The 16,647-nt window shown below is 38.6% G+C and overlaps 1 protein-coding gene across 1 annotated transcript; it reads left to right on the top strand.

The window, feature by feature from the left end:
* Positions 1 to 11,739: 11,739 nt before the first annotated feature.
* On the top strand, positions 11,740 to 16,051 carry LOC143880169 (putative protein phosphatase 2C 23). The gene is made up of 4 exons (XM_077382954.1): positions 11,740 to 13,555; positions 13,690 to 13,803; positions 14,925 to 15,189; positions 15,614 to 16,051. The coding sequence occupies exons 1-4, from the start codon at positions 11,882 to 11,884 to the stop codon at positions 15,727 to 15,729; spliced, it is 2,169 nt and encodes a 722-aa protein (XP_077239069.1). The 5' UTR covers positions 11,740 to 11,881; the 3' UTR covers positions 15,730 to 16,051.
* The last annotated feature ends 596 nt before the right edge of the window (positions 16,052 to 16,647 follow it).

A 16,647-nucleotide genomic window follows, 5' to 3' on the forward strand; every position in this document is an offset into this window, starting at 1 on the left:
AGTTGATCATTTGTGTTAATATATTAAATGGAAATATCTCCTTTGAGTGAGTGATCCCTAAGAAAATGATGTCTAATTTCTATATGCTTGGTCCGAGAGTGTTGGATTGGATTTTTGGTGAGGTTAATGGCACTTGTGTTGTCGCAATGAATGGGAACACATTTAAGATGCAAGCCATAGTCAATGAGGGTGTTCTTCATCCATAGGACTTGTGCACAATAAGCTCCTGCAATAATATACTCCGCTTCAGTAGTGGATAACGCAACCGAATTTTGTTTCTTACTGAACCAAGAAAATAAGGATCTCCCAAGGAACTGACATGTGCCGCTTGTACTTTTTCTGTCATTTCTACAAGCGGCAAAGTCAGCATCGGAGAAACCAACAAGGTTAAGATGCTCGAATTTTTATACCATAACCCTAGGCTGGGAGTTCCCTTAAGGTATTTGAAAATTCATTTTACTGCACATAAATGTGATTCTTTAGGGTCTGACTAAAACCTAGCACACAAACACACGTTGAACATGATATCGGGTCTACTAGCAATTAAGTATAATAGGCTACCGATCATGCCTCTATATTTCTTCTGGCCAACTTGAGGACTAACATCATCTTTAGCTAGTTTAGTGGATGTGCTCATTGGAGTTGGCTTAATTTGAGAAGCTAGTTGGATGATTAATAGATATTTAAGAATTCAACTATCTATATAAGGGCCTTCTGCTCTGATACCAAATGAAATTACACTAGGCAACCCAAAAGGGCGGGAGAATTGGGTTTCTTTTCTAATTTTGAATAATTAAGATAACTAACCCTTGTTACTTTGAAATTTAATATTTAGAAGTGAAGGAAAGAGGTTACCAAGCACAATGTAGAAGGATGTTGAAGAAGAAGAATGAACACGGTGATTTTTATAGTGGTTCAACCTTAGCACTTGCTAAGGTCTACGCCCACTTGCCAAGACCTCCTTGGCGCTTCCACTAAACGATCCTTCTTTCTTATCAGGCCGGATCAAAGAGCCCTCTTACAAGCTTGATTCTCCTTTCTTACCGGGGCCGAATCATATACCCTCTTTGAGCGAGTTGAAAAACTCTTACAATGTTGAAGAAGACTATAAACTTTGATATGGCCTCTTATAGGCTTGATTTACAATAAAGAACACTTCCTCACAATCTCACAAGAATACAAATAACCTAGATCAAATCCTCTCAAAAGTCAAATTTGGAATCTCAAGGCTGAAAGGCTCAAGAGGGTTTGTTGGGTCTTTAATGCTTAAGAATAGATTAACAAGTGGTTTTCAAGATCAATAAATCATATTCCGTAGGAAACCTCACAGATATGCAAGGAAAAGTACACCAGAATAATTCACAAGGCAGAAATGCTTTATTTTATTCCATCAACTACTAGTCGCTAACAAACCACTGAAATCCAAAAGGACAAATAATAATAATGCTATTCTCACAGACCAACCCAAATAGAGTAACCAATTATTACAGAGTTCTCAAAGTACTCACGAAAAGATAATAATGGAAATAAAATTAATCCAACGATATCAACGGTGCTCGATCTCCGAGCTCACGGCTACGATCTCAGCTAACTCTAAGGATCCGCAAGACATTATCAATAGTCAGCTAACAGCCTTGTACGTTTATATGAGGATGCATGACGGATCCAGACATGCCATAAGATAACAAAGGTCACAAGAATACAATAACCAACAAGTGTAATGGTAAAATAAATCGTAAGAGAACGACGACAGTGTAAATATCCAACATCCACAAGACCTTTGCTCTCTCGAACCGAACAAGGCAAATACGGAATCATGATATAGAATAATAAACAAGTGCAATGATAAGATAACTATGAGAGAATAATGACAATACAAATATCCAATGCTCACAAAAACCCTTGCTCCCTCAAATCGAGCATGGCAAGAACAAAATGATAATCTCACAACTCCACCTGGGTACCCAAGCCACGTCGTACCGTCTCCAGTATTCAATACGTAGGGTATATCGCATAAGCCACTAGGGCCCGGCCAAAGCAACCCACGTGTCAGGTATACCGCATAGACCACTAGAGCCCTACCAAAACAACCTGTGAATACCGCCATCCGAATACAGGGAATACCGCACAAACCACGAGGGCCCAACCAAAGCATCCCATGTATCCAAATATCCAAGTATACCGCACAGACCACGAAGGCCCGACCAAAATATACCGAGTGTCGGACACAAAACCATAATAAAACCCATGCATCACACAGCACGAAAGAGGATTCCATGTGTACAAGTGACAATAGAATTACATATCATGTACGGTGACGTAACAAATTAGAATCAACAACGTGTACGAACATGGATTTCTCAATAATAGAACCAGATAATTACACATTGGCATGCTGAGTCCTAACTTAGGAAGTTCGGGATAACATCAACGATATAGTACGGTTTTCATTTATTGTATCATTAGTGGAAATACCTACCAAAGAATTCTCCTAACACAACCGATTCTCCTTTTGCTACGGATGAAGATTTGGATAGAGGGCATCTTTCTAAAATAAAAAACCATCACCCAATCGATGTTCAAAGTACTACAGGGTTCATTCTAGGATATAGGTCAATCACATATCCAACATAAAACGTACCTCAAAAGTGAAGTTATAACATGTTCGGAACTCGAACTCAATCACCTAGTATCAAATCATTACTCAAATACTCATAAACATGCCAAATAATGCTATATATAACCTCGTAAAGACACGAGACACCCTATGGTGTTTAACCGGGAAGAGATAGGTAAACCTAACTAGGGTTCTTCTACTAGGGTTCTTCTTACTATATTGAAATTAATCTCATTATAGAGTCCTCAAACATTTTTTAAACCATTTTTAACAGAAATTACGCATTTTCGGCATGTTCGTAGAGTACAAGTGTGTCGAAAACGGAGAAGTTGTGAATTTTCGAAATTGAGCTGCCAGGAAAAAAAACTGTCGTGTCGGACGTCCAAGATTTTTGCAAGGCGTCCGTCTGAAATCAGACTCGAGGTTTTGCTAGACGTCGGCCGTTTTTCCGGTCAGCTGCCCTTGCATGAACCTAATTTTCCTGACATGCAATTTTTCACTGTTTTGGCACAGAAATGGCTCTAACTTTATCGTTTCACATCGGGATTGGACGCGGTTGGGCTCAGTGGAAAGCTTAGAGCGAGGAGCTTCCAAAGAGCCCGAGAACCCCGCTAGAATTCCGCCAAAACTCTTCATAAATAAATTTGGGTTGAGAGGAACAAAACCTTATTTTTCGTTCTCCGATTAACAAAATGATCAAACACGATTTTCATGGGATCCCTACCACGAGACAACCCCAAGAAACACCGATCTAAGGATGGAAGTACATTTGAAGAAGAAAATACAAAGAGATCAAATCGTTTGGGAGGTAGATCCCCAACTTTTGCTATACCAAGAACATGATCTCTAGATTTGGGAAGAGTTCTTACCTTGATCTTGATCTTCAGCCTCTAAACTCGATCTCCCTCATTCGATCTCCACGCGACTCCTCTCCTCTCCCACAGCCGTTTCTTCTAGATTTTGCATGTTCTACAAGATTAGCCCTAAGTTAGTATTTATACTAACTTAAGAGAAACCCTAATCTCTAATCTTGGGCAGGGACAAGGATACCCTTTTTCTTTAAGGAGGGAAACAAATTTCTTATGGGGTATTTTGGTCATTGTGGTGTATTACAATAGTCAAAACATAAGAAAAAGAACTTAATCATAAATCTAAAGCAAAATTCCTTCCACATTAGGTAACACAAGAAAATTGTCCATAGACCTAATTAAATAACCCTATATTAACCAGTGCTTAAAATATGTCACTCACCAACCTATAATCCATTTAAACTAAAACTTGCTAGGGGCTATCTAAATTTTGATCATATACATAAACAAAAAATTTACTAATAAAGGTTTTTATAAAAAAAATTTAGCCTAGTGCATGCGTCCTTTCAAGGTAGTCAGGGTATCCTTTTAGAGCAGCGTATCATGAAAGGAGATACATACTATTACGGAAGGATCCACACACTAGCCTAAATTTAGACACACACACTAGTCTACAAGGAGATACACACTACTTTATAAGATGACGAATATTACACTACTATTGAAGAAGAAACACTACGGTTTTGTTCATGGAGAGACACGGTACCATAGAAGGAGACACGTACTAACATGAAAGATTACACAAACTAAGGGAAAAATTCTTCGAAAATCTGTTCCCATGCAATATTGAGGAATTCTTGACGCTATTGAGCTCAAACCAACGCCGAAGAAAAATATCTGCAGTGGTCCGTCCGGTAAAGAAGCTTGTTCACTGCTGGTGTTAAATATTTCCATCCAATATGACACTTTCTCGTAGTACATGTGTCCTTTCATAGTATTGTAGGTATTTTTTGAAAGTAGTGTGTGGATTTTTTAGAAATGTCTCCTAGGATAGTGCTTTCCTCTTAGGGTAGTGGATGTCTCCTAGGATAGCGAGTGTCCCCTAGTGTAGTTGGTATCTCCATGGGTAACGGGCTAACTCCTAGGATAGTGGGTATCTGCTAGGGTAGTGTATAATTCCTTTAAGTGTCGCAGTTGTCTCATTCTAGCATAGTGGGTATCTCCTTCAAGGGTAGTATCTTTTTCTAGGGCAGTGTATGCGTCCTTCTAGGGTAGCGGGTGCCCAATAAAGAAAAAAAATGGAGGAAGTCATAGAAAGAGAGAACATCATATCTTCGAAGTCACTACAAGAAAAAAAAGGTTTCCACCGGCGGTCCAGACCAAGAACGGTTTTTGGTCCCTTGTTGCCTTGTGGCTAGTGTCATGGGCCTTAAGTCTGATGTCCATAGACGAAATGAAGCCATGACCCAATAGGGATGTTGAGTACCGACCAAGAGAAAGAGAGAGGAAGAGTTAAGACATTGAAAGGGAGTGACAAAGCATGTGAGATGGAGATGGAGATGGAGATGGAGCCAAGAGACAAAGAGAACTCACACTAGAGAAGAGAGGAACAAGCAGATAAGAACGAGCGCACGGTTGGAGCGAAAGTAATGGAAGTGATTTAGGTAAATTTTTATGGAAGAATTTTTTTTCATTCCACAATTTAGAGGGAAATGATACGATTGTAGTTAATTTAGATAGATAATAACATGAATTGAAGGTTCCCCGGGTAAAAATTGAATAGGATTCGTTCATCCTATATTTTTAGTTTGTAGAGGTAGTAGGGACATTTAACAATATTTTTCCTGTTCAAACCTAATTCCCTGTATTTTTTCTTAGAGACTAATAATTTCCGTTTATGCCACGCGAATGGAATGGACCTGAATAAAGCGGATAGGATAAGATCCGACCACAATCCAAACTGACGGTCCCGATTCCCCATTTCTCCTGTCACCTTTCAAACTGACGGCCCAGATTCCTGTCTAGTGCCGCACATAGATTATTCCTCTTTTGGCACAACGAATATGGATGGTGATTACGCGCATTAACTTAGAATCCTCTCTATAAAATGACCACAATACCCTCAATCCGTTAGCCTCGATACGCCCTTTTCCAAACACGTTAGCAAAATTACCAGTTTATGCAGGTTTCCCAATGGCAATTTTGGACATGGTTTTAACTTTCAGCCGAAATCTGGGGACCGAAACCGAAATTTCCCGAAATTCAGAATTTCAGCCTTTTCCAAATTTCGGCCGAAATTTCTGAAATTTTGAAATTTCGGTTCGAACTTTCATAAATTCGGTTTGAAATTTCGAACCGAAGTACCAAATTTTGGCCCGAAATTTCGGATTTCAGTGGGGTCCGAGATTAGTACCGAAACCGAAATTTAAAACCTTGATTTTGGATATAATTGGAAATTGCAAGAGTTATTTTTACCAATCCGTTGAAAGAAGAAAATCTCCCGTGAATTGTTCCAACTTCCAACCATGGTTTTAAATTTAGAAGAAATCAGAAATTTCAGTTACAAATTTCAGATTTCTGGCAAGATCAAAACCGAAACGCACCGACGAAATATCCAAAATGTACCAAATTTTGGTCGAAATTTAGGGAATTTCAGCCGGAATTTCATTAAAATATTAAATTTTTACTATTTTACCGAATTTCAGCCAAAATTTTTGGTAATTTTGGTTCAAAGAAAGGACATTTCGTATCTTTTTCGGTATTTGGACTGAAATTTAGGTTTAGGCCAAGGCCGAAATTTCATATTTCGGTCAAGACCGAAACCGAAACGCACCCATGAAATATCCTAAATGTACCAAATTTCGGTCGAATTTCAATAATTTCGGCCGAAATTTCATTAAAATATTAATTTTTTATTATTTAATGGAAAATTTCGGTAATTTCGGCGAAATTTTTGCCCAAAGAAAAGACATTTTATATCTTTTCTTCAGCATTTAGGCCGAAATGAATTTAAAACCATGTTTCCAAGAGAGGAATTTATAGCCAACCAAAAAGTCCAAATACAGGCTTCTTCAGTGTATACACTTTGGATGCGCCGGCTAGCATTCGAATGTGGTCGTTGACATACATAGTGACAAGATGTATACGCCAGAGATGTCGTTGACATGGAGCACTAAACATCTAGTGGTGGTGGTGGATATAATTGGATGGGGGAAGGTCTTTGAATTAATGCCTGCTCAATGGCTACCATTTCTTGTCTCTGAAATACTCGTATTCTTAAAGAAGTCATTATTCAATGGAGAGAAAGATTTTAAAGGTGGGGTTTGATTAATGGGAAGTGAAATATTCGCCCCCTTTTCTTCTTTGGGACAGCCCCTTCTAGTGTATAAGGCTACTCTTTTAGTCTTTTACACTACATGGGCTGTCCCAGGGAAGAGAAAGGGGCGAATATAGAATTTCCCTTGATAATTTTACGTTCCTTACTAAGAGACATTTTACCTACCAAAAAAGTAATAATGCAAGTGAGAGTATCTTGATTGGATTATCTCAAGCCCTTGATCAATCAAGCCTCATTTACTCTTAGGGTTCGGCCTTAATATCTCAACTGATGATTTTTTGTTGTTCTTTGTCTAATGTATGGGATGTCCGTTCGGGATGAGATTAAGACTGTGGGTTTACTCACGATGCTCTACAAGATCAATGGTATTGATTTCATATACATGTGTTGGACTAATATTGCCTTTTACCATTGATTGTAAAAATGGTAAGAACAGAATGGCGGGTAACCTGCGGGCACCAACGCCCGCGGGTAAGAACAAGCACCCCTGTATAGTCACTCTCCTAAGCTATTTATGTTTTACCTTGCATGAGTTTGTGTTTTGAACATGGAGTAGAGAAATGAACAGATAAGAACGCTGGCCAATCTGTCTCTTAAGGCTCCAAACATGTGGACGGCCTGCCATTGAGGTCCCCCCACCCACACATACACATCAATAGAGCCCATGATGTCGATGGAGGGAAAAACTACCATGTTGGGTTTTAATTGAAGTCAAGGTGGAAGATGAAAGGGGAAACTTTTCTCTTACTTTTTTTTAAGGTGGAAGTCAATGCACACATGAATGAGCAACTAATGACCTAATAGTTGTTTAGCCCCTGAAAGAGATGTGGGTCATTATTCAATAGAGACTAATGATCTCCGGATTTGAAGATCTTTTGGGGGTGACAATGATCTTATTTCCCTCCTTTTTCTCTGCAGTTTATGTATATATTTATAGAGAGCTCATCCATGTCAATGTGGAGAGAGAGAGAGGTGGGTGGGTGAAGCAATAGATTGTGGGGAAGTGGGTTTCAATGGTTTTATTCTATTTGTTAGATTGAATGATTCTTCCTTTGAAAATCTCAAAATGAAGTTTGTTATTCCTGTGGAGTGGATGTGGAAAATAAAGCTTTTTGCCTTTGGTTTATTAGAAGCCTTGGTAAGTGTGTGCTTCCCTACCTTTTTTCCCAAGTCATACACAGAAATGAATAAATAAATATGTGACATTTGTCCCCTCCCACTTACACTAAGTGGGTGTGTCTTGATGTGCAATAATGTATAGCCACCCACCACTTACAAAATATAAAAACAAAACAAACACATCTTCATAGTGTGGCTGACATGGCATATCCATTATGTTATTTAGGACTGGTTCCCAAGATTCACGTAGTTATAAATTTTCACATAAATAGATTTTGTAAGTTTATTTATGACTTGGCAGTAGCTTTAATTGAGAGTATATTGGAACTCAGTATTTAAACTGCAACAATGTTGAATTAATGAATTCCCATCGTTTTAGGCCGTCCAATTTGAATGATTCACCTCTTGATTAATCCACAATTAATACCAACATTAGACCCAATCAAACGGCTTATATTGCTCGAATAGTTTTGTTGATTTCATAAGGTTGACATTTGATTAGTGCGATCTTTTGCATATGGCCTATAGATAGACCCGGCAAACGGGTAACTCGCACGGGTACGGGTAAAAAATACCCGTGATTCTACGGGTAGGTTTTTCATGTACCCGGACCCAATCCGCGCGGGTTGGGTAACCCAATAAATTTATATTTATTTAAAAAAAAAAAAAAAAAACCTTTGCTGCAATGATGATTTCATTCATTTCGCGGCCTATACTGTTGTTAATTGTTGTAAGTTTACCAACCATTCGTTGCAAATTTCAGCACCCAATTAAAGTTAACTAGGTGGATCAATCCTGAACATTGAAATTTGGGTCCCACACACAGGGACATGTAAGTGCAATTGACTGTTGGCCACTCACATAGTCTAATTGCTTTGACTTGTTTTGTTGACCCACTTACATAGTCTATTTTTTACTGTTTAGTGTTTAGGACTTAAGAATAAAAAGTTGAAAACCGAATGACAGGTAACCCGCGGGCACCAACGCCTTACCCAGACCCACGTCACTGGTACGGGTATTTTTTTCGCAGGTAATGAAATTGGTACCCGTACTCCTGCGGGCCGGGTGTACCCCCGGGTACAGGTTCCATTTTGCTAGGTCTACCTATAGAGTGGGGCACGTGGTTTTGGATTAATGGGCATTTGCCCTGATTAGATGATAGATATGGTTCATACATGGAAACACAATGTATGTCATTATGGCCATGTTTGGCAGCCATGAAAGATTATTCCATGGAATATTTATGGGCCCAATTGTTTGAGAGGGAGAGAGTTGAGTTGGTGGGAGTGGAGAAAGCATTAGAGATCCCTGAAAAATAGTCAGAAAATTACCTATTTGAAATTTATTTTTATTTTTTGTTCTGATTTTCAAGCTCCTCTCACTCCCACCCTCTCAAGTTACTTCATGGTCAGCCGATCTCTCACAACCGGTCTCATATATATTCCATGGAATATTCTTTTCAAGGTTGCCAAACATGGCCGATGTCTTTTTGTAAAAAATTGGAGGCCAAAGGAATTTCATAAAAAAGAGATCTTATAGTATGTCTCCAGTGTTCTTTTAAGGGTTGTTTTGATACACAATAAATTTTATTGAAATGTTTCACGAAAAATGAACTTCCAAGGTTTGCTAAACCCATTTATATGAAAATGTTTTTCCAAAATCTAAAATTCTCTATGTTTCCAAGAAAATTACAAACCAACTAAAACTTGGAATTTTTTAAATGCATGATTTATTTACGATCAACGGTAACTAATAATATATTAGTTCCAGAGACTTGCAAGAATTATATCATATTTTGATAATTGCACTAATTTTTATATTTTTTTAATTAACTTTTAATGTATATTACAAAACTTTATACAATCAACTTGCAAACAAGAAAGTATAAAAACAAATTGAGTAGTGTCGTTATCAAAACAGTAGTGCCTGCCAATATTTATTTTGGATTGTAAAATAAGTATTCCCAACGGTACCTTCACCTGCCCCTGTTAACTTATGAAACATTTTTATTTTGGTAGGTGATAAATTCGCACCCCCTGTAGGATAATGCGCACCCCTATTATTGAGACCAAATTACGTTAACTTGGGTACGAATTTATCATCACCCATTGTTTTTCCATCAAAGAAAAAGGAGCAATTCCTCTCAAACACTTGAACCCAATGCTGCCACGTGGCACAATAATTCGCCGACACCTGTAATCGTATATCAAAGGTTCTTAAAGGAATTCAACACCCAATTTGTAAATATTCTTTAATATCGATGGTCGCGCGTCTGACTTTTACTACTATTTGTTGGGTGTTATAAAAACTTGGTTCGATCATTGACCAAATTCGAATCTAATTTTATTAAAGTGATATTTAATTCTAGTTGTAGGAAATTCGAGATTCGTTCTTGGTCAAAAAAAAGCTAAGGAACGATCTCCTTCTACCGGATTCCATTACTTCTCATACAATATGTACAATAGAGTGTAAAGTATCCACATTATCATAGTTTGATAATGGCACTACTCTCATCAATTTACACATTTTAACCCAGCTGTCAAAGGCGGTTACAATCAAGGGTTAAAATTTCGGTTTCGGTACCGGTTTCGGACAATGAAAATTTGAAATTTCGACCGAAATTTTGAAATTTCGGTGAAATATTAAATTAATATTAAAAGAACATATTTTTTGGGTCATATTTTGGAAAAACCGAAATTTCGATCGAAATTCTGAAATTTCGACCACAATGCCGAAATAAATGACCGTTTCGGTTTTGATGCATTTCGGTGTCAGTCGGATTTCGGTCGGTTCGAAATTTCGGATTTTAGTCGAAATTTAAAACCATGGTTACAATTCAACCTAAGTTTGTTATTTCTCATATATCCAAGTGTTTTTTTTTAATTATTATTTTTACCAATTCAACCTAAGTTTTATTGATTTTCTTATTATTTCCGCCATTGCCTCTTCTTCTTCTTCTAGGTTGAATCTGCGGTGCATCGAGTACAACAGCAATAGGAGATGAGAAAATTGAAAAAAAAGTTATAAAAGGCGATGAAGAGAGCAAAATGGTCTTTAATTTGGACTATGTCTCACTTCTCCTAGATCAATAGAGTTGAAACTACCGGCCATTAATAAATTCAGCCTCCTTTGTAATTACTTGTAAATTTCCCAAATGGTATTTCCGCCCCCTTTATATACATGGTAGCTCCTTTATTTTGTTTTTTGATGGAACCCAGATTAGAATTACTTTGATTTAATTTTAATGAGCAAAAGTCCATTAGGTTTGATCATTTCAAATAGGAAAATGCTAAGACGAGGATTGCGATAAGGCTTAGGATGTTCCAAACTGTTCGTTTGTTGGGCCACCACGTAAACATGTTATGCCTCATAAATTATCTCCTTAGGATGATCCTAGCCCTTAGATTTATAGAGGAACTATCTATTATAGAAATCCCCACTAATAGATTGAAGGGTTAGGATCATCTGATGAGAAGTTTTACGGGGTACAGCCTATTCACCCCCTGCATTACGTGCACACCCCCTCCTTATAACTGATTTGAGTTGGTAACTTTATGTCAAATCACGTTATAAGGGGGTGTGCAAGTACTGTCAGGGGGTGAAAATATCATCACGCATAGCTTTTCATTTACACAATGTCCAAAGACTGGCACGTTTTTCCAACACAAAGCAATTAATCAAAGGATTTTCGTTTTCTTTGACCATTTTCACTACCCTCAAATTTGGACATCCACCCTAATTTAATAATAGTATTAACCACTCAACCTAACCCATGGTTTACTCAACCCCAACTCCAGTCAACGCCGTATACAAAACTACAAAAAATCATAATTGAACAGATTAAATTTCAACCCAAAAGTCAAACCCTCCTTCCTCTTCTTCTCATTCTCTCCTCTTCTTCTTCTTCTCCTTCTCCTCCGAGTAGAGAAAAACAGGAAAATAAATTCCCGATTCTGGTTTCTCTTCGGTTTCTTTTTCTTGTTTTTTTTTTTTTTTTTGATGGGGAACGGATTAAAGAAGCTGAGTGTCTGCTTCTCCATCGACGGCGGGAAGCAACGCCGCCACGACATCGCAGTCGTGATATCTGAGCCGTTGGATGAAGGATTAGGCCACTCCTTCTGTTATGTTCGGCCTAATCCAACTCTAATTTCATCATCCAAAGTTCATTCTGAGGAATCTACTACGACTTTCCGATCAATCTCCGGCGCTTCCGTAAGCGCAAACACCTCAACTCCTCTTTCAACAGCTTTTGTTGATCTCTACTCTTATAATTCAATCGATCGAGCTGCGGCTTTCGAGAGCTCTACCTCTTTTGCGGCAATTCCTCTTCAACCAGTACCTCGGCTTTATTCAGGCCCACTTTCCGGCAATTTAGGTGGCGGAATTCCGGGCTCTGGTCCTTTAGAAAGAGGATTCATGTCGGGTCCGATAGAGCGGGGATTCATGTCGGGCCCGCTCGATCGAGGACTTTTTTCGGGGCCTATGGAGCAAGGGTCTGATCAGTTTCAGAGGAGTTTCTCTCATGGGGCTTTTGCGTTTAGACCCAGATCGAAAAAAGGGTATTTGATTCGTGTTCTTAAGAATGCGATTGCAAAGACGAAGACGATTTCTCATGGGCGGAGTTCGATTGTTACGCCGGTTAAAGGGGTGGTTTCTGTTAAGGAAGTGGATTGGATTGATGGATCAGAGAAGAATGGAGGAGAGAATCGGATCGTGAATTTGAGTAGTGATTTGAGTTTGGATGATGAGGATTCGTTGGATAGTCAGAATCTTCAGTGGGCGCAGGGGAAAGCAGGGGAGGATCGAGTTCATGTTGTTGTTTCTGAAGAACATGGGTGGGTTTTTGTTGGGATTTATGATGGATTTAATGGACCTGATGCTCCTGATTATTTATTATCTAATCTTTATCCTGCTGTTCATAAGGAGTTAAAAGGATTGTTGTGGGAAGATAAGTTTGAATCTACTATAGATTCGAATATGGGTGAGGAAGAATCATCAGAACTTCAGACCATTGAGACTGATTGCTCTAAATTGACTAAGGGGATTGATGGTAGTTGTTCTCAGTGTGTTGATACCGAGAATTATCCGTTTGGAAGTGATTTGGATTTGGATTTGAATTTGAATTCTGATTGGAATTTTAAATCGAAAAGAGTTAGAGGTCAAAGTTCAAAGACAAGGTTTAAAGGGGCGGCGAAGAAATGGGCGGAGAATCAGAGGAGGTGGAAGTGTGAATGGGATAGGGAGAGATTGGAACTCGAGCGGAGATTGAAGGAACAGTTGAGTAAGTCCAGTTCAGAAAGGGCAGTTAACCATTCTGATGTTCTGAAAGCTCTTTCTCAGGCATTGAGAAACACCGAGGAGGCGTATTTGGATCTCGCAGATAAGATGGTTATGGAAAATCCTGAATTAGCTCTGATGGGTTCGTGCGTTTTGGTTATGTTGATGAAGGGAGAGGATGTTTATCTGATGAATGTAGGGGATAGTCGCGCAGTTCTAGCTCAGAAGGCAGAGCCTGATGTTTGGGGTTCTTTAGGAAAGTCTCATCAGGACTTGGAACGGATTAACGAGGAAACTTTGCACGATTTAGAAGCGTCTGATGGGGATCAACCTGATCAATTGACGAGTTTATCTTCCCTTCAACTCTCCTTTGATCATAGTACTTCTGTAGAAGAGGTAAAATGACTAGGTTCTTCAATTTCATGTTTCTCTTTTATTCTTAAACTCTTATGCTCTGTTTGTTTAGATGTTTCTATGGGTGTAACAAACTTTATTTAGCGTTGCGTGATTTCTGTCATGTTATATTTCAGGAAGTTCAGAGAATCAGAAATGAGCATACAGATGATCCTTCCGCTGTTGTGAATGACCGCGTGAAGGGTTCGTTGAAGGTCACACGTGCTTTTGGCGCTGGATTTCTAAAACAGGTATGCGTAGGTAGAGTTTTATAAGCATTATCTAAGCTTAAGCATGCACATAGACACATGAATAATTTAAATCTATGCATCAAGGTACTCTGCATGCATATGTACATATGGTTGACCATCTTCTTGATATAGATCTTATATCCTCCGAACATATATTACTACCTATGTTGCTTGAGTACCGATACGAGTGTTGGAATCCGACTCGGGTATTGAGTGTTGGATGTTGCTAACCTCAAATGAGGATTCATGGACTAATTTTAACTCTTTAACACTATAGTATGGTTAACCCGGACAAGTGTGGCTCTTTTGCTTAGAAGTCATGGGTATGCTCTCCAGTGATGCGAGTTCGAATCCTCCCGTAGCAAACCCGATGTGTGTGGCTTTCGGGTGATTGCCTGCATCCATAGGGATTAGTCCCGCCCTAAATTGGGGTGGGGATACCCTATGTCATCAACATCCAACACTCGGGTATTGAGTGTTGGATGTTGCTAACCTCAAATGAGTATTCATGGATTCGGCTAATTTTAATTCTTTAACACTATAGTATGGCCCGGACAAGTGTGGCTCTTTTGCTTAGAAGTCATGGGTATGCTCTCCAGTGATGCGAGTTCGAATCCTCCCGTAGTAAACCCGATGCGTGTGGCTTACGGGTGATTGCCTGCATCCATAGGGATTAGTCCCGCCCTAAATTGGGGTGGGGATACCCTATGTCATCAACAAACAAAAAAAAGGATAGTATGGTTACATATTTAGAATTTTGGTCGGTTAAGTAAATATAATGTTTTATTTCCATAAAAATAGCTTAAAACTCTTAACATATGATAATTGTAAATTTGTTGCTATATTTAAGAAAATAGATCAACGGGATCTAGAAGTGTTGCAATGAATCCTAAAATATTGGAATCCGACACTTGTCTGACACGGGTACTTCACCAATTCAGAAGAATCCACGTTACATAGATTACTATATAGATAACTTTTTGTCGGTTTGTTTAGACAAGAAGCTTTCCATGTCATCAAGTAATTGCAATTCTGGAATTTGATTGTTGATCGTTACATGTCCTCTACAAGTTTTGATTTCAAAGTTTAGACATTTAAAACGACCTCTCATTTTTCTGCAGCCCAAGTGGAACAATGCCCTTCTTGAGATGTTCAGAATCGATTATGTTGGAACTTCTCCATACATTACATGTATCCCATCTCTCTATCACCACAAACTTGGCCCAAAAGATAGATTTTTGATACTGTCATCTGATGGGCTTTATCAATACTTCACAAATGAAGAGGCAGTGGCTGAAGTTGAACTGTTCATTGCATTGTCACCCGAAGGAGATCCTGCACAACACCTTGTTGAAGAAGTACTTTTTCGTGCAGCAAAGAAAGCTGGTATGACCCATATGCCAAACACGAAAATTATAGAAAAAAGTAAAGCTAAGGCGATGTTTCGCAGCAATGAAAGTTTTTCCCATGAACAATTAGTTTATAAAGTGGTGGGAGGTTGCATAGAGGGTGGGAGGGGGAGAGAGTTGAGAGGGCATGAGGAGAAGAGGGTGAGAAGTGTCTGAAAACAGAGAAAGGAAAAACTGTACTCAAAATAGAGCTTTTGTTTCCTTATTTTCAGCCACTTTCCCATCATCTTCTCACTCATTCTCTCTCAATTCTCTCAACTCTCACTCTCCCTACCCCTCTCTCAACACTTGGTAAGCTATTAATTCCATGAAAAAAAATTCATGGTTTCCAAACATGGCCTAAATTATCCATATAAGTTCAGTATGACTATGATGTAACAATCCTATTCTTAATTTTGCAGGTATGGAATTTCACGAGCTGCTTGAGATACCGCAAGGGGACCGGCGTCGATACCATGACGATGTTTCCATAATTGTTGTATCTTTGGAGGGAAGGATATGGAGATCATGTGTGTAAATAGAGCCACAGCTTAAAAGTGATTGAGACCCACAGAAAAGTCGGGCGTTTTCTGTTTTTTCCCATTGGGCTTTGTACCATATCAGTTAAGCTCTGGGAGGAGACTTGGTGCCCATTTATCAAGTGATGGGGACTGTAAAGGTTTAAAAGCTGCTTCAAGTTTAATCTGAACTGTCATAGAAAATGTAATTTTCTAATAAATGGATCTCTTCAAGAGTTCCATGGTTAAATAACTGTAAGCGACCCATTGGTCCCCCTTTTTGCCTCATACTTTTGTAAATTTTACATAGGACCATATGGTCCCAATGCCTTCATTCTTCTATTGAGTTATTTCTCTCCAATTCTATATTGCTTATTAATTTTGAATAGAACTTAATGAGTATTTCTAGCTTTTCAGGTGCGTTCGTGTGTGTGCGTATTGGTTTACAGGTCATGAACTTTGAAGAGGGTAGTATTGTGCTAGTTGAGCTACTGTCCTGCACTTTTCTATCCGCCGTTGTCACCATCACTGCCAAACCTATTTTAGGAGAAATGTTCGTTCTCAGGATGCAAATAAGATTGGGTTTTAATGGGTCTCTTTGTCTCAAAAATGCAGACATGAGTTTGATCCCTAGTTTACTTAGGAAAAAAAAAGGATGATATTGATCAATTTGCTCGGTATTTATGGTGATTGATTCTTAGAAGCCTGCACTGGATTGATTTTGATTGGATTAGGATACAACTAATTAGGGAAGACTTTAATTTATGGACATGAGACCATGATCTGTTGATTCATCTGTTCATGAAGTATTTTTGACAAATAGAAAGAACTACTTACTACTGTATGGAGAAGGTCCTTGGCCTTTCTTCTTGTCAGATTACTGAATTCAGTTCCAATATTGGTTCAATACCTAAAACTGAAGGGAAGGATGTTTCTCT

The sequence above is a fragment of the Tasmannia lanceolata genome, unplaced genomic scaffold (genome assembly GCF_043159265.1).
Source record: "Tasmannia lanceolata isolate RefF3 unplaced genomic scaffold, GAP_Taslan_0.1 ptg000006l, whole genome shotgun sequence".
Lineage (NCBI taxonomy): Eukaryota > Viridiplantae > Streptophyta > Magnoliopsida > Canellales > Winteraceae > Tasmannia > Tasmannia lanceolata.

Coding starts and splice junctions, on each gene's coding strand:
- LOC143880169 (XM_077382954.1), top strand. CDS start 11,882: ATGGGGAACGGATTAAAGAAGCTGAGTGTCTGCTTCTCCATCGACGGC. Junction 13,804..14,924: donor GCGCTGGATTTCTAAAACAG/GTATGCGTAGGT, acceptor ATTTTTCTGCAG/CCCAAGTGGAACAATGCCCT. Junction 15,190..15,613: donor TCGTGCAGCAAAGAAAGCTG/GTATGACCCATA, acceptor TTAATTTTGCAG/GTATGGAATTTCACGAGCTG.